Genomic DNA, 25838 nt, shown 5'->3' with positions numbered 1-25838 from the left:
TTGAGCGAGACGAAGATGAAAGCGAGTTGTGTCAGCGTTTGCAGATCATCGGCTATTTTGATTGACTTTTGCGAGTCTTCCAAAGACTTTTGCGAAGCTTCCAAAGACTTTTGCGAAGCTTCCAAAGACAGCATTGCCGCGCGTCGTCCGAGCCGGTCTTTCATTGCGCCGTGCAGTCGCGCCGCATTTTTATGATGGCTTGAAGATTCATCAATGCGTCGTCCACCATTAACGACAGACTGTTTTAGTAAGTGTCGCAGAATCTCTAGAGGGTTGATAAGACACCAGCGAGATATTTACCTGCATGAGGACAGAGTAGTGGACCCTCTCATCTGCAGCCAGTTTGTCCCAAATTTCCGGTAGGCCGGGATTCAGCGCGATCAGAGCCACTCCTCATTCTCTATCGATGCTTTGAGAAACTTTTCCGAGGACGAGCCGGACGAAGGGAATGACGAATTCGACTGGATTTTTCAGTGATGATGTAAGAATTGTAGGGCCAGCCCAAAAATGAATCTCATTGAGATAGTGTTGAAACGTTAGCAATCTCCCATCCTCTGATTGCTGAGGACCTGTTGGCGACTGGTGGATGCTATGTTCGTGCTCCCAGAAAGGAAAATGCCTCGGATGGGGAATGGGTGGCTCCATCCGAAATAAGACGGCTGAACAAAGTTATGTGTTAGTTCTAATATTATTGTTCTTATCGGAGATATCATGCCTCGGTGCTCCGCCACTTACTTGTCTGTGGCGTTCTCTGGCGGGTTGTAAAGGTCGCCAAAAGCAATTCGTAAAAGCTCTCCAGAACCGTGCCGATGTTGAGATAGCGAGAAGAGGACAGGAACTGAGAGAGATAGCCATCACGGTGTATGGGGCCGTCGTCATCAAACGGGTTTCTTAGATAACTGAATTCATGGTCGAAATGACACCAGACCATCTAAGGGGTCTAGATCCAAAGCGTATCATATATCATCCAGGGAATCACGATCCAGTCTCTAGATACTGGTGTACTGGAATAGCACTAGCCTCATTTGGACCGTTGCCGGCCGATTCATCAGTGCGTCCGTCCGGGCGTCGAGACTTGAAGTCGTTATTCTCAATGTCAAGAATAATAATAGTTTTGCTGTTCGGCTCTCTGGGCCTGTATTTAAAAAACTCATAGAGCTATTGGAATGTGGTGTTAGATTGAGCCAGCTGCGTTAAATATTCCACGGATCCCAATGTTGCTGGTCTGTGAACAGTAGGCGAAAAGACAATTAACAGTGAAAAACTAGGGTGTCACGCACATAGGGCAACGGTAAAAGAGGGAGGGCACTGATGTAGGAGGGTATAATTTATCTTGTATTGTCTTGTCTACAGGATCGAAGAACGAAGGATCCGTTGCTCCTGCTTGTAGCCACGACTCTGGCCTTGAGACAAAGACTAGTCTAGATGACCTCATCTAGAAGTCCGGGGAATGAATCTAATACTTCAATGTTCCTAGACCGTCGCCCTCTCTTCCAATAATCTAGAGACGCAATCCTTCGACAGATAGGCCTATCCGCGAGCACCCCCGTCACCATTCGCTAACTTGATCTAAAGAGGAAACACGGTCAATAATGCCGAGACATGCAGATTTAGCTTCGGGGTCTGAAGCATATGTAGTCAGCAGCCAGAGGGTCAGCCAAGGCTGCATGGCCATGATTCGGCGCCAAACGAGCCAAAGTGAATAAAATAGGTTACCTGACGGGTCAGGAAGGGGTCAGCTGAACGGAGCCTCTTTTTTTCTTGTTTTTTGCCTCCGGCGGCGCCTGCGGCGAGCTGTCCTCGCTTCGCTCGAGGGAATGAGTGGCTGGCCGAGGGGTGCTAGTTATGTTTGACCAAGTTATAACCACGGCATCTCTTGTATTCGGGAGGAATCTGGCCGTTCGGGGGCTCTTTTGTTATAGGGAGGATCGGGGGTCGGGAGGCTGGCCACGGCGCCTGGATTTGGCGTATCGGGCGGTGGGGGCTGCGGTTGAGGGACCCCGACCATAGCCATCGCGGCGGCTTGAAAAACACGCGTTCCTAGTGATATATTACTAGGGATTAATAGAATAATAATCGTAAAGTATTCGGCGTGCCTGTCCACAGCTAGACAGCGATAAATCGTACGTGCGATTGACTGAGTTTGAATTGCGAGATTGAGGAAGAAAGTCGTTTATTTTGAGGGGGAAGGTACCGCACAGACGGATTGACAGCTGTCACGGTCGCCACAGGGCTCATGTGACAGGATTGATTATCGGCTGCATTGTGTTTATTAGAGTGTGGCCTGTGCGCACTGAGCACTACTACGTATTTCCCCGCGCCCTGCGCGGACCCCGCGATAGATTCCTTTCTCATCCTTAGCTTTAAATCCACATTCGTTACTGCCTTCAACCATTGGCATCCCTACTGCGTAAGGCGGGCCGTCACAACAGCCATTCTACCTCACGACACAGCAAAGCGGCATTTGACGGCTTAACACGTCCGAGGATTATCCGATCGACCAGCCCCCCAAGTCCATTTCGACACGGACGAAAACTGGCAAATCCCCAGGCGAGAAACTTTCAGCACCTTCGCAAGCTCGCCTACGGTGGCTCCTTTCAGCTGAATAATAAGTCGTTTGACCAATCAGCGGGAAGGAAGTGCTATCTTGCCTGCCATATCTGACACACCCTCTTCGCACGCCATTGCGTGTCGGCCTCAGGCTGTCTGATAATAACAGCACATTCAACCCAAAGGGATGTCTGGGCTGTCTCTGTGTGGCCGTCACGCTGACTACCCCGCTTTGAGGCGGTGGCTCAGCGAGTGCCATATCTGTAAAAGCAAAGGGAGCTTTAGAGCCTTGGAGCCTTGTGGGCAGAGATCCACCAGTGGTTTGGCTGTCTTTGCTCATAGGGTCCGGCAGAGGAACCCTCAGGGTCTGCGAAGTCCACATTACGTTTCTCCCCCCAGATCTTCAGTACCAATTTTTCTTATGCCAGCGATTCGTCCCTCACGTTGTCACAAAATGCTCGCGTTTTACAACACCACCCCGACTCAATATTCAGTATTCTCAACAGTCAACCACAGTCGAAATTGAAATGGACTCCCATGCAGCCTGGGACGACGAATGCGATGACACGCTGCCCTCCGACATCCTGACTCCGGCAACCACCCGAAGCGGCTACACGCGCTTCGACGAATTTGCGCCTGCCGAGAACACCACCTGGGAGGACCCAGTGTGTGATGGCATACCACTTCTCACAACCCAACCGCCCACGCCATCCAATCCTCCATGTCGCCGTCTTCGAGAGTTCAGGTCGCCCCTACGAGATGCGAGCCCTGCGAGGGAGATTTATCATCCAAAACCGGTGCCGCCTCCTCGATACACGAGTCCTCAACAAGAACGCTAGCCTGAAAACGATGCCTCGTCCCTTGCTTTGCCCGCCGGCAGAAATCGCGACTTCTCATCATCAGCTTGGCCCCGATCGTTGTGTTCCTAGTCGTTGCAATTGCCGGCTAGTAGATGATCCCTCCTAGAAGAGAAAACCCAAACGACCCCATCGACGCATTAGTGGCCTCGCAGGACGACTGGGTCTCTGCCACCGACTTGGTCACCGAGTACGACTACCTCCCGCTGCAGATCAAGGGCGGCGAGGCTAAGATGACCGACCTGATGATCGCTGTCAAGTAATCGGACCTCCGCGGCAGAACCGACTCGTCAAGGAGATGCAGGAATTCGAGAAAGCAGGCGACTAGTTACACGAGCTCAAGGTCAGCGGGACCACCCTGTCTAGAGACCTGCGTCAGCTAGGCTATCATCTCTAGAATATCGCCGAGATCGCGCGGTCGGAAGAGGCACAACTCAAGGCCGAAGTGAAGGAGCTACTGTCAGGCGTCTGGGGGTTCCTTGGGTTCAACGACTACGCCGCCGAAGAACTCAACACACAGGCCACCCTGCTGGTGCTGACGGCTGAGGTATGATGGAGGGTAAGGGCTACATTGACGAGGTCATGATCAAGGCCCGCAAGATCGACAAGGACTTTGGCCACCTGTATACCGCGCTGTCAGAGGGCAAATGGGAGCAGGCCGGCACGATGACCTTGCGTCTGGATAACATACAAGCTGCCATCGACAGGCTGGATGTTGCGAGACGGTCGTCGAGATCGAGGATTCAATCGCAGCTGTATTCTTCAGATCGGAACATAGGTAGGTAGGTAAAAAGCATGTGATAAAATTCATGATGTTGAGACCCGGGGCTAGCCTGAATTAATGCCTCGCTTCTCTTCCTTTTTTCATCCTTTTATTCCAAACACGCTCCTTCTTACGGTCCTTTCTGTCGTCGTCGTCGTCATCGTCGGTCGTTACCGGAGGTTAGCCAGAATGAGGATAGTGAAAAGACTTGGGTTTCTGGGTTACTAGGACGCGCTTCATGATATTCTTGTCTATCTAGACCATGTGCTCTACGTAATGATTACCAGTAACTTTCCACCAAGGAAAATCAAAGCAAATAGTGAGAATGACACCGACGGCACGATACTGCTCATACTCGTCGTCAGAGTGTGCGGCCGACCCGATCTGAAAGCGACTAGGAGACGCGGTACTCCTGCTAAGTAGTCCTATAGAACCACTGTCAAGGTTTAGGAGGCCACTCAAAATTGGTCCCATCGATGAGGAGACCCTTGTTCATGGAGCTGGTCCTCCACCTCGCCCAGCGTTGTAGTTGTATGGCCGTTATCATCCGCGCTCATCGTCTCGTAAAGCTGGTCCCAGGTCGAGCCAGTGAATCCAGGAGCCTCCACCAGAGGTACCCCGTTGACACACTTCAGTTTACCCTGGCTAAGCATTCCGAGAACCTCGGCGCTGTTGTTCTCAGACGCAAACCGGTAGACTGTCTTGGCCCGGAAGTCTCCAGACTGATCAGCGGCTCGGCGGAACATCAACCCCAGGATCTTGCAAAACCTTTCCTTGTCGGCAATCCTGGCCAGGATCCTGATTTTCATTTCCTCGGTGGCTTCGACTGTGGGGCCTTTCATGCAGCCGCTGGCCTGCACGGCCTGCAAGTACATGTTGAGGAGAAACGCAACATTGACCTCGAGGATGATGCGGTTACCACCACGGTCAAAGTCGACTTCTTCGGCCCAGGCAATGTCGAACGTGAACATGTCGTCACTCTCCCCCAGTATTATGACAGCTTTCTGTCGCAGCGTGGCACCCAAGCTCGCAATATTCCGGCAAAGAATGGCAATCTCCGGCTTCTCTCCCGCCGCGTCGCACGTAAGGGCCAGCTTGACGACGGCGAGCGCCGCAAAAGTTCGCGCTACCGTCGATACGCTGGCGCCGAGCGCTCGCACGCCGACTCCCGGTCGCGTGAGATCGACGTCGCCGTTGTCGAGGGTCAGCATCACGATATCCGACGCGACTATAGCGCGGCCGGCCCCGAGGCTTTCGTCGGGTTGGCACGCCATGATCACCACGAAGCTGCAGAACTCGCGAGACAGCCGGCTAACGTGGGCATTAAAAGCGGCCATGGAAAAGAGGAGGAATCTTACAAAGCCGGCGTGCGCCACCCAGCCGATAAAGTCCGAGTGCGGTGCGTCGTTGGTGCGTGGCGGCGGCGGCTGCGACGAACGGCCTGACTCTGTCGGGCGGTACTGCCAGAGCGGCGCGCGCGAGTCGTACAGATCGCCGTTGAGCAGTTCCAGGATCATGACTTCAGGGAGGGCGTCCGACACCTCGCACTCGCAGAGTTTTTCGAAAAAGTCTCGGAGCGGGGGGATGTCGTCGACGTTCAGCCCGAGGCTCGTATTTGTGCTGCTGCTTGCCGTGTCGGGGCGACGGGCATGTTCATCCATGAGCCGTAGCTTCGCCCCAGTCAGCGCCAGCTCGCCGCGCACAAGGCGGAAGATGCGGTCCGCTGTCGACGATTCGTCCGGTGCGAGAATGACCTGGCCTTCTGGGGTGTTCCGGAGGAACTCGTATGCGGAGTCATGGATCAAGGCGACGCTGTTCCTGTCGTCGCTACACACCTCCAGAAGCCCGCCACACCTCTGCGCGATTTCTACACGCAATACCTCGCGCCTTGCAACGAAGACGTCTTCTGCTTTGCGGTCGCCGTTCACCATGGCCGCAGCGAGCCCTTTGTCCAGCGCCACGGTGAGCAAATGGAGATCCAGCTGGACTATCGGCACCGGCCCCTCCGCGGTGTGAGCCATGTGCTGCAGATCGAGATATGCGATGACCGTATTGAGAAGGATGGCGGCCTCCTTGAGGTGTCTTTCTCCGTCGTCGATGAGTCGTTTTAGCGTGTCGACGTAGAGGGCGTTGACGTCGCCGGGCTCGACAAGGTTTAACCTTTCTTCCAGCTGGGAAATAGAGTCGCCACTGCACAGTCCGCTCTCCAGACCTTTCAGGGTCAATGCTGCCCACAGAAACACGCCTTTGGCCTTGTCAAAGATGCGAGAGGCCAACCGAGAAACTGTCGCCTGATCGTTCAGCTCGCCCGGTGCGAAATCGGCATAGCACCGCGCGAGTTGCGACCTGGCGTAGGCTTCAATCTCCACCCGCGTGACATCCTCCAGGTTAAGCGTCGGCTTGCCAAGGAGGCGTGATTTGAAGGGCTTTCCCGGTCTGCTGGACACGCACACCTTAGTCCCTTCGGTCTTGCAAAATATCTCGATCAGATCGAGCAGTTTGGCATTGCCGTCGCCGGCATCGACCTCGTCGATTCCGTCCAGGAAGATAACCACCGGGATGTCGCATTCGCGCAAAGCCCAGATCAAGACCTCGCGCAACTGTCGGTCCGACCACTCGTCGACAGGTTTCGATATCGCACGGCCCTCGTCCACGGGCACTTTTTCGCCAAGGCCCCCAAGACCGACGAGAAGCTGGTGGATGAGCGAGCAGAGAAGCCCGCGGATATTCTTGGCCATGTCGTCGCCCGCCGCATAGAAGAAGTGCGAGATGACGAGACACGCGGAGTTTGCAGCGGCGAGAGCACTCAGCGTTCGCGCATCCGTGACCAACACCTTCATCAGCGTGCTCCTTCCCGACCCGGGCTTCCCTTTGATCCAGAAAAGCGGCTCGTCGGTTGAGGACAGCTAATGAATAAAGCCGTGCCGAGTGCCCTCGTCAAAGATTTACTCAAACGTGCCTGCGTGGGAGCCGTCTATGGCAGTTTGGCGCTTTCCCATGCTTGGATACTGAAGGCTTGAAAGTATTTGCTCCAAATTCAGACGCCAGCGTTGCGCATTGTCGGTGTTGAGGTCCGACATGTCGACGTGTATTAAGACTGACATGTCGACGTGTGTTGAGACCGAAACTACCGGGTTGGTGAGTCCTAGGAGATTTGGGGCGAGTTGCTGTGAGAGATGCAAAAGTTTGTGTGTGGAGGGGTAGTGCGGGGTTCGGTTAGAGATGGTTAGTGAAGATGCCGTCGATTGTGACTTTGAGGATGGACCTGGACTTTGGGACGAGAGGGCCCTGGACTTCGGGACGAGAGGGCAGTTTAAAAAGACGTTTCCAGAAAATGCAGGACGAACGGGTTTCGCTTCCAGAGACGAAACCTCAAAAGAGATTGCAAGCACGGGAGGCGACAGGTCTAATAGAATTCTTTTGAAGAAAGGAGTCGTTACTCTCGGATTGCACATTCACTCCTATTCCCGTTACAAGGGATCATGAAGCTTCTCTGCACTTTACTATCTACACAGATAATGAGGCGACTGGTGTTTCAATACTCTCGACAACCTGGGCTCTCCCTTAGTCTTGAAAATTTTTATTACGAATATCAGGACCTCCATTGCCAGGCGTCTTGGAGAGTCAATTTAGCTGGCCAAGTAGTTGCGCCGTACACTACACGCAGTTTGAAAGCTACCTTTGATAGGACGCTTTCAAAATAACTCGGTTACAATTCACGCACAAAGTGCAAGGTTAAATTTTAATTTAATTCAGACGTGGATTTGGAAGACACAGTGTTGTATACCTAATCTCCCATGACTCCCTGCCAACGGTTGACTTACGTCTAGTGTCTAGTTCTAGACGTACGTGGGTAGACGTACGTGGGTAGGTGGGTAGATATTCGTCTAAATTACGATTTCGTGCAGCTGATAAACAATTCTGGCCAAAGCCTGGCAAGCAACGAGATCGCCTATCAGTCAGCCTCGCCAAATTTGGGTTCCATGGTAGCATTGCCCCGCACTACTGCAGTAGCGCCGCTTCCGTCGAGCCGAAACAGCCCAGCAGGCAACCAACGGAATTACTAGGCGCATATATTCGCAGGCCCAACATGACCATTGATTGAACTAGTCTAGTACAAAGCAAAGGTTAACCTCTCACCAAAACCAGATCTCTGGCCCTGGCTTTTTCACTCTGCCCTAGCTTTCTCACTCTGCCCTGGCTTTCTCACTCTGCCCTGGCTTTTTCATTCTGCCCTGGCTTTCTCACTTTGCCCTGGCTTTCTTGATGCAAACAGGCACATGCCATCATCAAACAGCGGAGAGTATGGCACCGCCACGAGCCGCGCGCGTCGTCAAGTTTCTCAAAACGCGAGGCATCAACGTGCGGGTCAAGTCGACGACAACCGACGAGTTCTTATCGAAGCTCCAGGTCAGCGACATCACCATTGACGCCGCCGTCTTTGGGGCCTACCTGTCAGGCGAGACGGGCGGCGAATCCATCGAGCGCTTCGTCAAGACCCGGGGCCTTCCGCTCCCGTCGCCATGCACGGCCGAGCAGGCGGCCCAGTTTCTAGCCGTCTTCCCGCTGCGCAAGCTTTCCCAGGGCCCAAAACAGGGCAAATACGCGCTCACGCCCTGGGAGTCGGCCGACCTGCTACTCCCGCTCGCACGCTGGCCCAAGGTCAACGCGGACCGCCTCGCCGTCGCGCGCATGTTGCTCGAGTGCAACGGCGCCGACCCCGACTGCACCATCCCTAAATTCCAGCACTGGGCCCGCTGGGAACCCAACGAAGCGCACCTGGCGCCGCTGCATCTGGCCGCCGACCACGGCGACCGCGCCATGGTCGAGCTGCTGCTAGAGTTCGGAGCCACCCCCGATATCCTAGACACGCTGTCGCGCACCCCCGGCGATTTCGCGGCCAGGAATGGCCATGCCGACATTGTCGAGATTTTGAACAGGGCAAAGATGGGGCCGAAGAAGGCAAAGACGGGGCCGCCGAAGAAGGCAAAGACGGGGCCGCCGAAGAAGAAAAAGACGGCTGTGAAGAAGCAGGCGAAGAAAAGGGGAGGGACTGCTGTTGTAAGCGACGAGGAAGAGAATGAAGGGGAGAAAGGGCAAGTGGAAAAAACGCCGGTGAAAAAGGTGCAACAAGGGAAGAAGTTGGGCGTGGCTACAAAGACGCAGGACAATAAACCCTCAATGGGAATTGTCAAGAGGCGGGGAAGAGTCGGATCAAAGAAGTAGCAGGGGGTGTGGTTAAGCCTTTTGACCTGGCGTTTAAGCTTTTGACCACCCGTGCTAGATTGACTCCCATTGTTTCCGTGGCGGCGTGTGACAATCGACAATTCATCCCGTGATCAAGCTCCGTTGCGAGGCTAGAAGGGTACTTGGGCAGCCTAGCACCTGCCACGTTTGCGCATGTACTGCCCTATCCTTGTCCCGTCGCTATTGCTGCAGACTATGGGGCGCGCGATTCTCCTGGGATGGAATTAAAAGTGGAGCCGTAAAGGCGGATGCCTAAAGAAGTGTCCTATTGTCTCAAAGACGCCATGCACTTGCACAATGCCAACCGCCGGCACATTGTGCGAGGGGCGTGTTAGCAGCCTACATTGTTGGCCACGCCAATCAGGATGCACATGGACAAGGAGGCTCAGTCTCACCACTTCACGCCGCAGTTCTAAACCCCGCACGCCAAGGCAAACTCCGTTCGTCCTCTTCGAACGCAGGCCCGGTCCAGCAGGCTCGAGCAGCCTCTGACATCTCCGAGCAGCACCCGCGTTTGGGCTACGATGGCCGACCCGCGATCTTCCAGGAGCGCCGCCGCGGCTGCTGCCGAGAAATCTCTCACGGGAAAGAACTCCGACCGGGACCCGGCTACACTCACCGCCCTTCGCGGCCCGAGCCCGCAGAGAAGCAGCTTCGCGGACAATCTCTCTGCCACATCCACCCTCGTCGCGCCCGACATCAAGCTCCTGGGCCCCAAGGGGCACGACGGCCGCCGTCGGCACGGGCGAAGGAGCCTCGGGACGTCGCTTCGTCGTCTGACGCTGCCGTGTCTCGGGAGCTCAGAGCAAACACACATGCAAGCAGTAGCTGCTCCGAGAGACAGGGAGACGATCAAAATCCTGCTGCTAGGTAGTAATATCGAGCCCAGGCGGCACTGAGTCATGCCGGTTGAAACATGCAAACTGACCAAACTCGCACCAGGGCCGTCCAACTCGGGCAAGTCGACGCTCTACAACCAGATGCGCCTCCTCTACACCAAAGACGAGTTCCAGCGGCGCAAGCTCGGCTGGAGAGCGGCGATTCTGGAGAACCTGCTGGGCCACGTCCAGGCCGTGTACCAGGAGGGCAAGACGCGTGGCTGGCCATTCTCCCGCGTGGTCAAGGTGGGCCCATTCATGCTTGCGTTCCACACTGTCTAGTGTCCAGCACTGCTAACCGCCTGGGCACAACAGCGCTCTCTCCGCGAGCTGTCCGACCTCAAGGACCGCATCTACCGCTGGTGGGAGCTCGTCGAGCTGCCGGCCGAGGCTCTGGCCCCGCTGCGCAACCTGCGCGACAGCGAGAGCTGGCGCAGGGCCCTGCAAACATACAGTCTGACAGACACGTCAGTCGACGCCTTTTAGTACGTTCAGCCTCGCCTCTGATGGTCACACCGCGTCTCACCTACTCACCCCATCTCACAGCTTCATGGACATACTGGAACGGCTGTTCGACGGCAAGTACGCCCCCAGCACCCAGGACGTGCTCAACACGCGGCTCAAGACGACGGGCATCGTGGAGACGGCCGTCGACGTCGGCGGCGACCTGCGGTACCGCGTGTTCGATCTGGGCGGCGCGCGCGCCGAGCGCAAGAAGTGGATCCACGCCTTCGACAGCGTCGACGTCGTTGTGTTCCACGCGCCGCTGGGCTCGTTCAACGAGCGCGTCGACGAGGGCGCTGAGGCGGTAAGCCACTGCATACCTATCAGTAGCACAACACGGTATGCCGCTAACCGTGCACCCCCAAAAAACAGAGCCAGCTCGACGAAGCCCTCGAGCTCTTCGCCAGCATCGCCAACTTGAAATGGTTCACGCGCACGCTGATCGTCCTCAACTTTACCAAATCCGACTGCCTGCGGCGCAAACTGGCGGCCGGCGTCAAAGTGTTCACGACAAAACAACAGACGCTCCCTGACACATGGCCGGACAAGAGCGAGACGGTGGCCAACGTGTCGGCAATCTATGCCGACAAGTTCCTGCGCGCTGCCCCAGAGACTGCTGAAAATGTTGTTGTTACGTTTGCCGACGCGAACGATGTGCTGCAGGCGGCGCGGCTGTGGGACCTGGTTGAGGCGAAGGTGCGGGAGAGGGTCGTGCCGTTTCGGAATGAGCTGTCCCAGTCTCTTGTTGTATGAGGTCCCAGTCTCGTGTTGTATGAGGTCCCAGTCTCGTGTTGTGTGAGGATTTGATGGTTTGGTCGAGACGAGAGATCGTGTCGCATCTTCTCTAATTAGTGCGCCCGCCAGATGGGAGCCCGTCATTCGCACCAGCTACGTCTTCGAGCTTGCCTGGTGGGGACTCATTCACACCCTTTCTCCAGTCTAGGTGCCCAGTCAGTGCCTAGGTCTAACACTACAGTCGCCGTTTAGGAGGGGAAAGCCCAGAGCCTCGGCGCGGTTCACAGTTCACTACACCAATTCCACCAACAACAACATAAAGCTTTACCTTTTGATTTTTTCGACTTTAATACGCCCAAGCTCTAGAGAAAGAGCCGTCAACGCTCATCGTGTCTACGGATAAAAGGGAGGTTTATGTGGGCTCAGGTCCCTGTTCAAGGGAGGAAGGGTTCATGGAGTTGGCTCATAGCGATGTGCAAAAGCATTTAATTAGGTACCTCCTCGGCATTGCAAGTTTGGCAACTCATCCATGTGGGCGCATGCACGGGTACAGCATTAACATGGGTGATCCACCATGATTACACATTGTCTTGTCAAGTGTCAGGCCCAACAAAAAACACATGGCACGGATCGGCACTAATCACAAATGATACTTGAAATCAAGCTCCCGGTCACCCGTCTTGATGGACCGCTCGTCGGCAATCTCGCCGGTCTGGATCCTGCGCTTCTCGTCGTTCCTGCGGCGGACGTACGCCCACTTGGCCACGACCAGAAACTGCGCCAGGCCAATCGCGCCGACCGAAAACCCGTTGCCCAGCACGTAGGGGGCCTGGCGGTAGATCTGGCCGGCGACGATGCCGGCCGTGTTGCCGAGGGTCTGCTGAAAGCCGATAGCAGCAGCGCGGCGGTAGTGCGGGGCTACGTTAACATTGAGCCACGTCAGGTTGAGCCCGGGGCCGTTGTACACGGCGGCGGCGCACAGGAAGGTCCCGAAATACCTGACGCCGTTGGCCGTCGGGCACAGGATCAGCACGTAGCCCGCGATACCGAACGCGTTGGCCAGCAGGATGAACGGACCGCGCACGCACAGTCGGTCCGATACGTACGCGAAGGCCATGAAGGACAGCCCGCCGACCATGTACACCGGGATGGTCAGGTACTGCGCCTCGAGGCTGCCGTAGCCCATGCTGGTGATGATGGACGGCAGGAACGTGCTGAAGCCGTAGAGCAGAACGTCTTGGCAGAACTGGATGGCGCCGCTGCGTGCTGTGAGCGTCGCATCCCGGTAATCTATCCCCAAGTCGTCACGGCGAGCACTTACCTGATCCACATCTTTGGGTCCTCCAACGTGATCCTAACCTCCTCCCAGCTAAACTCGCCGCTGCCCATGTACCGGGCGCGCTGGGCCGCGCGGACGCGCATCATGTGCTTCTCCTTGTCGCCGAGGAAGTAGGCGTCGGAGGGGTCGTCGGGGAGGCAGAACCAGACGACGGCCGCAGCGAGAACACTGAGAATTCCCTCGATGATATAAACCCAGCGCCAGCCGGCGTAGCCGCCGACGCGGTCCATCTTGAGGATGACGTAGGCCAGCAGGCCGCCGAATGCGCCCGACAGCGCCGTGCACACGAACAGGTACGACACGCGCTTGCCCTGCTCGTCGCGCTTGTAGACCATGGTCAGGTACAGGTTCAGGCCGGGGAACAGGCCGCCCTCGCAGGCACCGAGGACCAGGCGGGCGGCGTACAGGCCGCCGACGGACGTGATGAAGCCCGAGAAGACCGTGGCCATGGACCAGACGACGCACAGGGCGGTCAGCAGGAAGCGCGGGGTCAGCTTCTTGAGCAGGATGGCCCACGGGGCCTCGAAGGCGACGTAGGTGGCGTAGAAGATGGACACGGCCGTGGAGAACTCGGCGGGCGAGGCGCCAATGTCGGCGGGCATGCCGGCCACCTTGACGTTGCCGATGTTGCTGCGGTCGAGGAAGCACGACAGGTAGACCATCATGACGATGGGCACAAACACCGAGTCGAGTTTGAGGAGGAGCTTGCGCTCTTTGGCGGGGTCCAGCACCTCGGCGGCCAGCGCGGCAAGGGACTCGGCGGCGTCGGACCCGGACCCAGACTCAGACGAGCAGCCAGCCTTTTCGGCGAGGGCCGGGGGCCGCTCTTTGAAAGAGGCAACAGAAGGCATGCTTGCTGGTGCTGGTGCTGGTGCTGCTGGCTGCAAGGGCTCCGGCTCAGTCCACTCAAGGTTAATATGCAAATGGACTCACGCCGTGGTTTGCCCTGCTGGGAAGGGATGCCGAATTTGGTGATCTGGGAAACTGAGAGGTAGACGGTGGACGGTGGACGCCTTCGTCGCCATTTGCCATTCTGCAAGGGAGAACGACACGGTTGACCTCATGGCGGCGAGATAAGCAGGTGCAGCGTCAAAGGCCAGAGACAGTGAGTGCAGAGGACGCTGATCATTGGCGGCCAGCGTGCCATGGCGGGGTGCGGCGAGCTGCTGTGTTGCTGCAGGCAGTGCATCATAGCAGCCGATCACGAGGCCCAAACGGGAATAGCGGCGAGCCGGGTGAAGATGAGGTGTCTACAGTGTGGGTTTGTGATCGGGGTCGTCCACCGACGCACTAATTAGTGCCGTTATCGTTTATCGCCCAGGCGGCATGGCATTAGCGTCGACGTTGCAGCGGCCTGGCATCAGCGTCGACGTTGCAGCGGCCCGGGCTTTCGGTTTGCGACCAATACATGCGGATGCGGGGCTTCGCTTTGGGTTAGGCAGGCTGCCACAACTGTCCTGGAGAGCCTCGCGTCCATTTCAGTGATGCAATGAGTGATGGGATGAGTGATGGAATGAGTGATGGAATGGAGTGATCGGGCTTCTAGCAGAAGAGGCGCGCTGAAAGCCCCACCAGGGGAGTTAGTGTAGGGTTAGGGTTGACCCCACATTGGGAGATTGATCTAGCATTCGTAGCCTCTGGCCCTCGGCCTGGGAACTTGAAAAGACAACCCGTTCTATCGACAGTTTTTCAGCGCACAGGTGCGATGGAACACAGCCACGCGTGGAAAGCACTGCGACAAGCAGGCTTCCAGCAGGGTTGGTTTGGTTACTGACGCTTGTCCTGTAACGGCTAGCCCACTTTCACTGTCCCACGGGCCGAACGCGCGAGGGCTCGGGGTTGGGGCGCTGCGATCGCTGTGACGGCGCTGTCCCCGCACACTGGCCGTAGCCTGCAGCAGGGCATCAAGCACGACGCGCGACGGCACCAGCACAGCGCACCGGCACCTGCACAGCGCACCGGCACCTGCACAGCGCACCGGCAGTGGCTTATTATTACTCTGGGCTATCTGGGCAGGTCAGGCGCCTGAACTTGGCGGGGTTTCGATTTACGGCGCAAAAATGGATGCGTGGATGAGGCTGAGCGACGATAACGATGCCCGTCTCCACTACAGCCAGCAGCTAATTACTTATAGTGGTTGACCCGAGGGATCCTCCTCAAATCATTAACCACTAAATGCGGATTCCGTGCCATCTCACCTTCTTCATAGGTCTCAAGTGCTGGAGCTAGAGTTCTCCAGATTCTCATTCGGGTTCGCCTGTCAATTGTCACCCGCTTTGTCCGACATTTATTTTCTTGTCTGCAGCCTATCCTGCCGCTTACTAGCAGGATTAATCTGGATGAAACCTGTTCATGGCTACCCAAAGCATCTCGGCCTCGCCTCCGTCCTCGCCTCCGTCCTCGCCCGAGCAGGCCGCTGCGAGACCTATCGCGTGAGTTTTGTTCCACTTCGCCGATAAAGTCCAGTTCTGTTACTCTAAACTCGACGTGTGCAACGAGAAGACGCTTTAAGCTGACGTCAGACCAGGTGTCTGCGCTGCCGCAACCGGCGGTCTTACTGCTCCAAGGAGAAGCCCAAGTGCTCGAGGTGCCGCGATGGCGCCTTTGAGTGCATCTACGAAGAGGCGCGCAAGATTGCCGTCAGCGAGTCGTGCGTTGCCAGCTCGCTTACGAGTAATCATGTCATGTCAACTGGAACTAACCGTAGCTCTTATGTCTGCCCAGATATCTGAGAGCACTGGAAGCAAAGGTCAAGGCATACGAGGGTTCGTTCGTTTCCCCTGTATCCTGTATCCCCCTCTCACCTCTGACGACCTAACAACACCAGATGTGGGCAAAACACGCGCCAGCGCACACGCCGTGCCCACCCGAGACCGCAGCATGGCCGATGACAACGACGAAGAGCTTGAGGCGGAGGACGACCACGTCCTCCTCGGCCCCTTCACCCAGCTGAGCATCGACAAGCCCTCGACTAGCTTCAAGGGCCCCGGCTCGTCCGACTACTTCCTGCGCAACGTGAGGGAGCTGTCGGGCGTACCCGGCGACGACAGCAGCCTCGACCTCAACCCCAACTTCTACGACCCCGGCGCCCTCCCGTCGCGCCGCCTTTCCGTCAGAAACCACGTGCGCCTGCCCCCCTTCGACATTGCGCGCCGCCTGTTCGCCGCCCAGTACACGTACATCGGCACCATCTTCGCCTTCAACGACCCCGCCGCCTTCGACCTCGAGCTCCTAGCCGCCTACCGCGGGCAGCCGGACCCGGCCGACAAGGACGCCTGCCTCGCCTACGCCAAGGTGCTCGCCACTCTGGCCTTTGGCCAGCTGTACTCGGTCAACCAGTGGATCGACTTCAAGGGCCCGCCCGGCTTCGAGTACTTCACCCACGCCCTGCAGCTGCTGCCCGACGCCCACGAGGAGGGCTCCATCCTCTGCGTCGAGACGCTGGCCCTCGTCGGCTACTTCATGCAGAACATGAACCGCCGCGACGCTGCGTTTCTCTACATCGGCATGGCCCTGCGCATGGCCATCTCGCTGGGGCTGCACCAAGAGGTCAGCAGCAGCAGCACCTCATCACCATCCGACGGCGCAGGCGGCACGGCCCTCGACGCGGCCGCGCGCGAGCACCGCCGGCGCGTGTGGTGGAGCATTTACAGCCTCGACCGGATCCTGTCGGTCAAGTCGGGCAACCCGACGACGATCCAGGACGACGACATCGGCGTGCAGCTCCCCTCCCAGCTGCCCAGCGAGCCTACCTACTGCCCGGCCGTGGTGCTGCGGCACTACACGCAGCTGTCACGCATCCTGGGCGACATCACCACGGCCATCTACCGCAAGGGCCCGGCCGCCACTCCCAGATCGGGCCGCCGGCTGATGGCGTCGGTGCAGCGCATCATCCAGGCGCTGTCGCGCTGGGACCGCGACCTGCCCGACGAGCTGCGCTTCAACCCGGCCAAGCTGGCCGTCAGCCGCGAGAGCGTCAGCACCTTCTCGCACTACTACCAGTGCATCAACATGACGGCGCGGCCCCTCCTGTTCCACGTGGTGCAGCGCCGGCTGCGCGCGATCCGTGCGGACCCAGCCGCCATGGAGCGCGCCGACTGGAAGGACGGGCTGTCGCAGACGACGGTGCGCGTCATCGACATGTGCGTGGCAGCCGCCCACGACACCATCCACATGATGGTGCTGGCGGCGCAGCGCGACCTGGTAGCGACGTACGGCTACATGGACGGCGAGCACGTCTTCTCGGCGGCCATCGTGCTGGTGCTCGCGTGCGCCGCGCTGCCGCCCAACGCCACCAGCACGCGCGCCATGAACGCCGGCCTCGGCCTGCTGCGCGCCATGGCCGAGCGCGGCAACAGCCACATGGGCACCCGCTACGAGCTGCTCGCCCACCTGCGCTCCGTGTTCATGCCCGCGGCCGACCCGTCCCCGCACCCCCCGGGGTTGTTGTACTGCTCGTCCCCAGCCGCGGGGTTCTCGCCCGCTGGCAGTACTGCCAACGCGGCCGGCGCCCCGTGGTCCGCCGTCCAGGCGCCCATGACCGTGAGCCTGGTCGCCGCGCAGGCCGCCGCCATGATGCCCGCGACGCCGGCGGCGGCGTTTACCTCGCCGGCGGCATCATTGTTTGGCGTGACGTCGGCGCACGGCAAGCGCGACAGCACTGCCAGCTTCGGCCTGGCGCTGGCGGGCCACGGCGACTATACTGCGGCTGCCGCTGCTGCTGCCGACGACATGGCAATGTTCGTCATGGCCGACGCTGCCAGGGGCCCGCTGCCCGACGAGCCGTTCCTCGACGATATGGGCAACGGCACCGATTTCATGCTCTGGGAGGAGGGCTTCGCGAACCCGGCGCTCGATGCGGGGTATGATTTGACGCAGTGGACGCAGGGTGCGTGAATTGCTGCCAGACTCTGGTTGCTTGGGATGAATGTGACGACGGCGTTTGGATTGTGCCTCTTTCTCTGCTCTGCTGGTGGGTCATCATGTCATGTTTCATATTGTGAGATGTTCATGCGGAAGTCGCTCCTTGACGAAGTTGGGAAACAAAGGAGTGTCACGTTTTAGGTGCAGCTGTGTTTCCATTTGATGGCTGTTTGTTTACTTGGCGCGGATGTGCGCGGACGTTTCGACGTGGCTAGATCATATGATTTCCGGCAAGTTTCTGCGCCGCCAAACTTGTCAATTCAATCCGAGGAAATAATATTAATCCCGTCAAGCCTGAAACAACACCCCGCGTCCGTGTTTTCTCGACGGCTAGACGCCGGCTAGACCGAGTCGAACACAGGGGACTCTAGGGATTGATTCGTCTGTGCCCATGTTGGCCCGAGTCTCAGACCTCGCTACCTGACACCCGGTTTAGAGTTCTTACGCCGCAGGGCCGTATCCCCGGGGGCCAACGCTCAGACGTCTCCAAACCCCCCCGGCCCGTGATGGTGTCATCATCTCCCGGCTGCGGTCTGCGCCGGAATCGCTTGTTGGCACAAAGACGGGTTTCTGCACTGGTGAATGTAGCTTATGACCTTCATCGAGTACAGAAAAGGCTGTCTCGCCTTGAGACATCTGCCCTTCTCTGCGCGTGCAGCTGTGCCACTCGTGGTCCGCCGAAGTGCTGTGCCGCGGTCAGTCGTGCGCCCGGGCCGCGGAAAGCGGTGTTTTGGGCATCGCCGCTATAATGGCCGCCGCGGCCCGGCCCTGAAATTGGCCGAGGCCAAGGGCCAAAACGTTGCCATCAGTCAATGTTTGGGAAACAGCCACCATAAGATGTAAGATGATCCTGGCGTAGCACGTCCCGTTCGCTACTACCTTTCGTCACTAGCAAGCCACGGCTTGCGCGAAAGACGTTTCTCGAGCTCGCACTCGGGTCCATTGCTTGGTGCAGGAATCAGACAAGGCTCGTGCCGGCAGAACTGCATCGCCGCAATGGCACAACACCGCCCAGCCCATCGCGCGGCTGCCCGGCCCGATATATGGGCGCCGCACATCGACCCGCCCGTCCCGATCGACTTCTCCAAGTACACTCTCGTCGAGGAGGGACACCGAGTGTCTAGAATATCCGTCAATGGTTCGCGCACGCTGGGCCTGTGGACCAAAAACATGGTGGAGAGCTGCGCCGTGGTGATCTACAAAAAAGAGACGAAGCGCATGTCCTTCCTCCACGCCAAGAAATGCATTCTCTTCAAGTCCGACTACGACTGGATAGCCGGGCAAATAGCCACTGGCAGCCAAGTCTTCGTCGCCAACGGCTACGGCGTGCGCAACGCCATGTGGCACTACATTGCCATGTCCATCGCGAGCAACATCCGGAAGGCGGTTACGCGCATACACCACATCCAGAACATCAACATGGAGTCTATCACCATCCTCAACAACTACGCGCACCCGGACCAGGGGCCGACCAGCACCTTCTTCATCCGCGGGCCGTACAAGGGCAACGACGGCAAGCAATACGCGTGGCACCACGGCCGCGTGCACGCGTCGCCCAGCCTCAGCTTCGCCGGGCTGAAGTACGTCGGCGGGCCTAAGCCGCCGCCGCAGAAGCTGCAGAAGCGCCCGACGGATCCGCCGCCGTACGACTTTGACGAGAAGCACAGGCCGTTGAAGCAGGACCACAGGCCGCCCCTGAACCAGGACCACAAGCCGCCCCTAAACCAGGACCACAAGCCACCCAAGCTCGAGTTCCCGCCGCCCCCGAAACACCCCGACCTGCTGCGGCCGAAGAAGAAGAAGAGCCGCATCCGCCGCGCGTGGGGCGCGGCCAAGTCTGTGGTGAAGGCGGTCAAGACGGTGGTCAAGGCGTGCTTCTGATGGCGCGAGGGTGGGCTGGGTCTGGCGGGGCGAGGGTAGAAGGGGCTTATGATATAAACGATAATGGCGGCTGTAGTTGAAAATTGTAATACTATTTCTACTATACTGCGTGGCTTTCATGGGCTTGAAGGAACGTGTCCTCTATCGAGGTGTCTTTTAGCCTGACTTCCTTCACGCCCGCCTCCTCATTTCCAATCTCCAACTTTAACCAAACTTTCTTTGCCCTGCGGTTGATCCGACATTTGGGTACTTTACGCAACAAAGCGTGTCATCAAAAAAAAGAGAGCGTTTCTATACACTGTCAAATGGTTGCCGTGCACTGTAGGTACATCGGCGCCAAGGCCTTACGCTCACCGCCCAGGAAAATGCCACATTTTACAGCCAAAATTGCCGCATTCGCTGGCTGCCCCGCCCCAAGCGCTGGCAACGCAGTTGTACCGCAATCGCACCCCGCCGCCGTCTCCAGCGTCAACATACTTCCAAATGCGGTAATTGAAGCTCAGGACCGTAGATTCGCTCAAATCGTTCAAATCTGTAATGAAAAGCGAAGCCGGCTCCGTTGATTCTGATCACGTAACAGGGCCAAAAGTGCAATAAAAACTGCACCTGCTTACAACTACTTACACCTGCTCACAACTGACAGCCCTACTGATCCATGCCTTCCAATGCCCGGGCAGTAGGCTGCGGGACCCTTCCACTCCGTGTAGGCTTGACAATGCGACCCTCAGCTACTGCAGAAGCTGCAGGGCCACGTGAAGCCCGTGATGTTGCCCGGGCGCCCCGGCTCCCTGAACCCCGAGTGCTTGTTGCCGGAGTGCTTGTTGCCCGGGAGCTTGTTGCTCGGGAACCCCGGCTCCCTGAACCCCGGTTACCGGCTCGCCGCATCAAGGTTGTTGACGGTACGGCGGGGAGGCTGCGCAGGGGCCTGGCAACCTCGTCGACGTCGCCGTCGTCAACATCGTCGTCGTCATCGTCAAGGGTGGCGTCCTCCCACTGCGAGAGAGTCTGTTGAATGGAAGGCATTAGCCCGGACTGCCTGCCCGGCTGAGTAGTCGGGACCCGTGGAGCGTTCGACTCGGCCGCAAAGGCAGTAGTGTTGCGCGGCCTGCCTCGAAGGTGTTCAACCCTATCATACTCTTGGTACTTCAAGTAGTTGTCTTCGTCAAGTAATGACTTCTCCAGGTACTAATATGGATGGAAATCAACCTTCTGAAGCTTTAGAGTACCTGCCCTGTGGCGTTGAAGAATCTCATGAGCGTAAGGAATGCCATACTACGCCCGGAACTGACCGGTGCAGGGCTCGAGGGGGGCCCGGGGGTGATCGCTGAGAGCATTTTACATCTTCCGGTGTTGTTGCGTAATGCGGTTTAAGGCTTCATAACAAATGTTGTAGAGCCTCACCAAGCCACTCCTTTCCTAGGTAGTCAAAGCGAATGCGATTCTTTTGCGCATAAGTCTCCTCATCACAGGCTTCCTTCATACCCTGTACCATATTGAAGCTCTATTGTACAGTCTGATAAGTAGTGCTACTGCCGGTAACCACAAAAGTCTTGAGAAGCTTGTTTACCGACTCAACTGGTGATGTGGTGCGTTGACCGAAGTCGAGGATGTTATTAGTATAACAAGTCGTCCATTCCCTGGCGAGTGGCATGTAAGTATCGTCAAGATACTTTAGGATGGCTTTTTGGGCGGAAAAAACGGCTTTCATTATCTCTCAGGCTTGATTGAAGCCATCAAGGCCAGGCGCGTACATCATATGCTCCCAAAGCAGGTACATTCCCGCCTTTGTGTACGGGGCCTCGGCTGGCAGGGGGCCCAAGCCAACTTGTTGACCATCATGAAGTCTTCTCGTACGGAAAAAAACCTGGTTTTCTTCCCCATTATTATCGTTATTCTCTTCATCATCGTCATTATCCTCCTCGTTATTTTCCGCTTATTATCGCCCTCCCTGGCCCTGAGCCTGCGCCTGAGCCCGGGCAATTACATTCCTCATCGCAGCCTCGAAGTCGGTAATTATGACCTGGGGAGGTGGCGCGCCGATTCTTTGGCGATATGCGTTGACCCGCTCCATCAGCCAGTTGAAGCCTTCGTCACGTTCGTTATTAATCAAACTGAAGGCACAGCTGACTACTTTACCCAGGTTGTTCTTAATAACTACCTAGAAAAGAGCGAGGCCCTTATTATTTGTTTCGTATGTGTTATTATATAACTAGACCCAATAGGAGCGTATCCACTGCTCTTCACACTACTTAGGAACCCAAAAAAGTCCCTCTAGCTTGGTTCGGCCGGGGCCCGACCATTTGATATCGTAATTGACCCCATCATCGTCAAACAACTTCATCGTGGCGTGGAATGGCGTATATCCCTTAGTCACAAGCTTCCGAAAGCGCCAGCGGCAGTGCCGTAGCTGTGTACGGGTGAAAATAAGGTTAGGAAATTGCTTACGAAGCTCCTTTGCAATATCGCGATTGAGGACCGATGGCCTGTCAATATAGCTCGCAATAACGGCCTTATACTAAGGGCCAAAGATCTTTCTCGGCTTCACTAAAAGGTGTCATAGTCAACAGGAGGATAATTTATATAACTAGCATGCTCAGGAAGAAGCTCAAAGGTCCATTTCCGGTCGTTAGCATTAAGCGCTTTGGCTACTGCCTGCCACGCGCAGTCTCGCCGGTCGGCGATGGTGTTGTTCGTTGTAGCCCAGGATTTACGAATTTTGCCTCGATGACAGCCAAAATCAACCCTGGTTGCCCCGAAGTCTTTGGCATAGTTGGCGCTTCGTAGCTTAGACGTATTAAACTGCGCAGAAACGGCCCATTCGTTCAAATCGTCAACCAGATCATCGAGGGTGTCATATTTGGTGTTCAAAAGCTTGTGGCCGGCCGGTGGGTTTGAGAGTGGCGGCGGCGGCGGCGCATTTTCATCGGGCGCACCGCTGAGATCGTTGAGGTCGCCCAGGTCGCTCAAATCTTCAACTGTGGCCATTCCTATCGCTAGTTAGTGCTACGCGAGGAAGTAAACGATGAAGAAATGAAGCCATACCGATGCATTGATTGAATGTAGTGCCGACGATGTTGTTTAGTGGTTGTGGAAGGTCGGTTACAGTGGAAAGGTAAGGTTCGGTTGCGTTGTGGTAAAAAGTGGTAAATTACTGCGCAGCAGAATGTTGGATGTACTGGAGGGAGCGACCAGGGTTAGGGTTATATATGGTGAACTACAGTGCACGGCAACGATTTGACAGTGTATAGAAACGCTCTCAAAAAAAAGGGGGCGTCTCCGGCCACTGTAAAATCGTCCCCATCCACTGTATTCCTCCATACATAACCCTAATCCTAGAAATATTTGTACAACAAAAATTCTGCCGCTACGTACGGAATAATTTTCCACTTTTTACCAGAACGCAACCTAATTCCGCTGCAACTTCGTATTCCACTGCCACCTTCCTTGTCAACCAAACCACCACCAAAATCATCGCCAACAGCTTCAATCAATCGATGCATTAGTAAGGCTTCATTTCCTTCATTGTTTATCATCGCGGCTGTGCTAACTTGGCTTCAGAAATGCCCGATCTTGAACTTCAGCGATTCGAGCGATTCCGGCGATTCCCAGCGATGCGCCCAGTGACGAACCTATATGCTACCTGTTGAAGAGTGGGCAACTTGCTACACCAACAACGTCCTAAACCCCCCTTTACATCCCTTTCACAGCAAACACCTCCTCGTCTGTTACATCCAACACAACCATGCACCCCGGCGCATGCCCCATGACCGTCCCGCTCAAATTCGCACACACCACCGCCTCCTGCGGCGTGACGCCACACCCCCAAAACACGGGCACGTACTTCTCCCCGTCCTCCTCAACGCCCTCCCCAAAAACCCTGCTCCCACCGCCCGTCAACGGCGCATCCCCCCACTCCGGGCACTGCATATCCTTAATCCCCAACGCCTGAACCGCACCCCACCCCCAGGCCAGCGGCTCGCCGTGCGCAGCCCCGAACCGCCGCGTGACGGCGCGCACTCGCTCAATCTCGCTTGCGCGGTACGGCCGCATGCTGACGACGTGCACGCCGCCGACAAACACGCCCGCGGGGAGCAGCGGGGTGCGCGCCGCGCGGTACATGGGCACGTTGCGGTTCTGTGCGACGTGGCGCGGCGCGAGGCCGGCGGTGTGCAGCGCCGCGTCGAAGCTGAAGCTGCATCCGATCAGGAAGGCGACGTGGTCGGTGGCGTGCCAGGCGGCGGTGATGTCGGTCGGGTCCGTGTCCGTGGGGGCAACGAGGTGGCCGTCGCGGAAGACGCGGTAGGCCGGCGCGTCGGTGCGCAGGTCGATGTCTTTTGCGAGGACTAGCGGCCGTGGAGACGGGGAGGGGGCGTTGGTGTTATCAGGTGGGTAGACGTACGACCGCAGCGAGCGGAAGGCGCCCGGACGGGACGACTCGGCGAGCAGCGGGCACGGGACCGGGTTGCGCGCGCACAGCAGCCGGAAGTCGGCTGCGTACTGCGATGGGAGCACGATCAGATTGGCTTGCAAGTATGATGGCGCGAGTCCCGCTGTTGGCCCCGTCAAGGCTTTCGAGCGTGCCGCGAGCCGGACGGCGTGGCCTGTGGTCAGGGTGCTGGGGGGTGATGCCATGGGGACAGGTGGAAGAGTGGTTGCTTGAGGGGTGACTCGGGGGTAGGGGGGGGACTCGGGGGATAGCTGGATGAGTGGCTGCTTGAGGGGGGACTCGGGGGACAGCTGGATGACTGGTTGCTTGAGGGGTGACTCGGGGTACAGCTAGATGACTAGTTGCTTAAGAGGTGACTCGGGGGACAGCTGGATGACTGGTTGCTTGAGGGGTGACTCGGGGGGGCGGAGGGCGAAGCTGGCTAGAGGGGGCTCTACGGGTTATATCTGCTCAGCCAGGCTCCGAAAAGGGGGCGCATCGCGGGTATGTTTACACCACGGCGGGGGTGCATGTAGAGTCGGAGACCCACACCGATCATCCTCTGCAGGGTGCATTCCTCCAGCCTTGTCTGTCCAAAGAATAGTAGAGTCGTCAGAAGATGAGGAATGGGTATTAGGAACATGCAGTCGACATCCCGAGAAAAACTCTGAATTCACGCCAAGAATTAAGGCAGTTCAGGAATGTCTTCCTCAACTCGGGCAAGGGGTGGGAAGAGACGGGAGCGGCTCTATATACAGACGGCCGGCGTGGTCGTGAACCAAGGTAACAGAGCAAACAAACAAGCAAATAGCCATGCCCGTGTCCATAGACATATCCCACATGTTGTGCAACGTCCATCATCTCCCAGCCCACCCCATCCAAAGCCCTGACGACGTGTCGACGCTGCTCCCTTCGCCACTGTCAGCACTTCTCATCACAGCCAACAGCCACCACTCAGTTTAATTCTCACCTCATCCATCACCAACCCCATCCTAAGCAGTGCTGCAAGTGCAGCCCTTGCGCAGCGCGGGATCGAAGCTAGGCCACGGCACGCAGAGATATCCCCGCGGACACACCTGGCCCGACGCGCCGCAGTTGGACTGCGAGCACGGCCCCGTGTACTGTGCCGACGCGAGAGCCGCGAACGCGCAGAGCGACAGCGTGAGGACCTTGGACCACATGGTGCTCGGGTAGGGCTAGTAGTGTCGTGACTTGTTGTGGGGTGCCTGTCTGGTGGTGTCGTGCTTGTCGTGAGGTGCCTAGTCTGGTGTTGAGCGAGCAAGACAAGACAAGACCGGACCGCCAGAGTGCAAAAGAAAACGCAGCCCCTCTCGCGGCGGAGGAGAAGAGTGTGTCCTTTTGTATTTTCCTTCTTTTTTTTTCCCTTTCCGGCTTGTGCCCTGTTGCGCAGGCACTGCCCGCTTGCCAAGTTGGCGCCGCGCCCGAACGCGGGATGCGAGGCCTATCACGAGCGCCTCCGCGTCGCACTCGCGGGGCCGCCAAGTGGGTGTTTAGACAGCAACTTCCCGGTGAGCTGCTTGGCTGCCGGGAAGCGCCGCGTCCATCTGGGCCATCTGCATGGGAATCTCGTTTTTGAATCGTGTGTGGAACGGCACATCAGCCATCTCCCCGGCTTGGGCCGGCTTGGCTTTATACGCGTCACATAATGCGGAGGTAATGGCAGCCAATGGGTGCTTGATGCGCGCATTAGCTTAGGACTTAAGAGCGATTTATC

At 57.3% G+C, this 25838-nt stretch overlaps 9 protein-coding genes across 9 annotated transcripts; 5 read left to right on the top strand and 4 right to left on the bottom strand.

Annotated features, from left to right (window-relative positions):
- Positions 1 to 3077: 3077 nt before the first annotated feature.
- B0T26DRAFT_679913 (uncharacterized protein) lies at positions 3078 to 3960 on the top strand (the record flags this gene model as incomplete). The annotated part of the gene is made up of 3 exons (XM_060440412.1): positions 3078 to 3215; positions 3503 to 3661; positions 3805 to 3960. 3 exons carry the CDS (start codon positions 3078 to 3080, stop codon positions 3958 to 3960), a joined length of 453 nt encoding a protein of 150 aa, XP_060291291.1.
- A 1985-nt stretch (positions 3961 to 5945) lies between these two features.
- On the bottom strand, positions 5946 to 6935 carry B0T26DRAFT_609471 (uncharacterized protein; the record flags this gene model as incomplete). Its single annotated transcript, XM_060435875.1, has 2 exons — positions 5946 to 6422; positions 6540 to 6935. Coding segments are annotated over 2 exons (873 nt in total), but the record flags the coding sequence as incomplete, so codon positions are not given.
- Positions 6936 to 8258: 1323 nt separating this feature from the next.
- Positions 8259 to 9707, top strand: B0T26DRAFT_725748 (uncharacterized protein). The gene has a single exon (XM_060442787.1). It carries the CDS (start codon positions 8437 to 8439, stop codon positions 9394 to 9396), a length of 960 nt encoding a protein of 319 aa, XP_060291289.1. The 5' UTR covers positions 8259 to 8436; the 3' UTR covers positions 9397 to 9707.
- B0T26DRAFT_725746 (G-protein alpha subunit-domain-containing protein) lies at positions 9704 to 11566 on the top strand. Its single transcript, XM_060442786.1, has 5 exons — positions 9704 to 10287; positions 10360 to 10541; positions 10611 to 10780; positions 10842 to 11103; positions 11172 to 11566. The coding sequence occupies exons 1-5, from the start codon at positions 9942 to 9944 to the stop codon at positions 11550 to 11552; spliced, it is 1341 nt and encodes a 446-aa protein (XP_060291288.1). The 5' UTR covers positions 9704 to 9941; the 3' UTR covers positions 11553 to 11566.
- A 608-nt stretch (positions 11567 to 12174) lies between these two features.
- On the bottom strand, positions 12175 to 13724 carry B0T26DRAFT_655837 (major facilitator superfamily domain-containing protein; the record flags this gene model as incomplete). Its single annotated transcript, XM_060438659.1, has 2 exons — positions 12175 to 12793; positions 12856 to 13724. The coding sequence occupies 2 exons, from the start codon at positions 13722 to 13724 to the stop codon at positions 12175 to 12177; spliced, it is 1488 nt and encodes a 495-aa protein (XP_060291287.1).
- Positions 13725 to 15225: 1501 nt separating this feature from the next.
- B0T26DRAFT_743573 (fungal-specific transcription factor) lies at positions 15226 to 17769 on the top strand (the record flags this gene model as incomplete). Its single annotated transcript, XM_060444274.1, has 5 exons — positions 15226 to 15305; positions 15401 to 15523; positions 15598 to 15642; positions 15753 to 17274; positions 17437 to 17769. The coding sequence occupies 5 exons, from the start codon at positions 15226 to 15228 to the stop codon at positions 17767 to 17769; spliced, it is 2103 nt and encodes a 700-aa protein (XP_060291286.1).
- A 1023-nt stretch (positions 17770 to 18792) lies between these two features.
- Positions 18793 to 19677, top strand: B0T26DRAFT_755717 (uncharacterized protein; the record flags this gene model as incomplete). Its single annotated transcript, XM_060445999.1, has 1 exon — positions 18793 to 19677. One exon carries the CDS (start codon positions 18793 to 18795, stop codon positions 19675 to 19677), a length of 885 nt encoding a protein of 294 aa, XP_060291285.1.
- A 3428-nt stretch (positions 19678 to 23105) lies between these two features.
- B0T26DRAFT_725739 (uncharacterized protein) lies at positions 23106 to 24514 on the bottom strand. The gene is made up of 3 exons (XM_060442785.1): positions 24477 to 24514; positions 23233 to 24340; positions 23106 to 23177 (listed from the first exon to the last, which is right to left on the bottom strand). Exon 2 carries the CDS (start codon positions 24307 to 24309, stop codon positions 23368 to 23370), a length of 942 nt encoding a protein of 313 aa, XP_060291284.1. The 5' UTR covers positions 24310 to 24340; positions 24477 to 24514; the 3' UTR covers positions 23106 to 23177; positions 23233 to 23367.
- A 581-nt stretch (positions 24515 to 25095) lies between these two features.
- Positions 25096 to 25251, bottom strand: B0T26DRAFT_629645 (uncharacterized protein; the record flags this gene model as incomplete). The annotated part of the gene is made up of 1 exon (XM_060436258.1): positions 25096 to 25251. A coding segment is annotated over one exon (156 nt), but the record flags the coding sequence as incomplete, so codon positions are not given.
- Positions 25252 to 25838: the final 587 nt, after the last annotated feature.

The sequence above is a fragment of the Lasiosphaeria miniovina genome (genome assembly GCF_030549165.1).
Source record: "Lasiosphaeria miniovina strain SMH2392-1A chromosome Unknown B0T26scaffold_7, whole genome shotgun sequence".
Classification (NCBI taxonomy): Eukaryota; Fungi; Ascomycota; class Sordariomycetes; order Sordariales; family Lasiosphaeriaceae; genus Lasiosphaeria; species Lasiosphaeria miniovina.
This window is presented reverse-complemented; position numbering and strand designations above follow the sequence as displayed.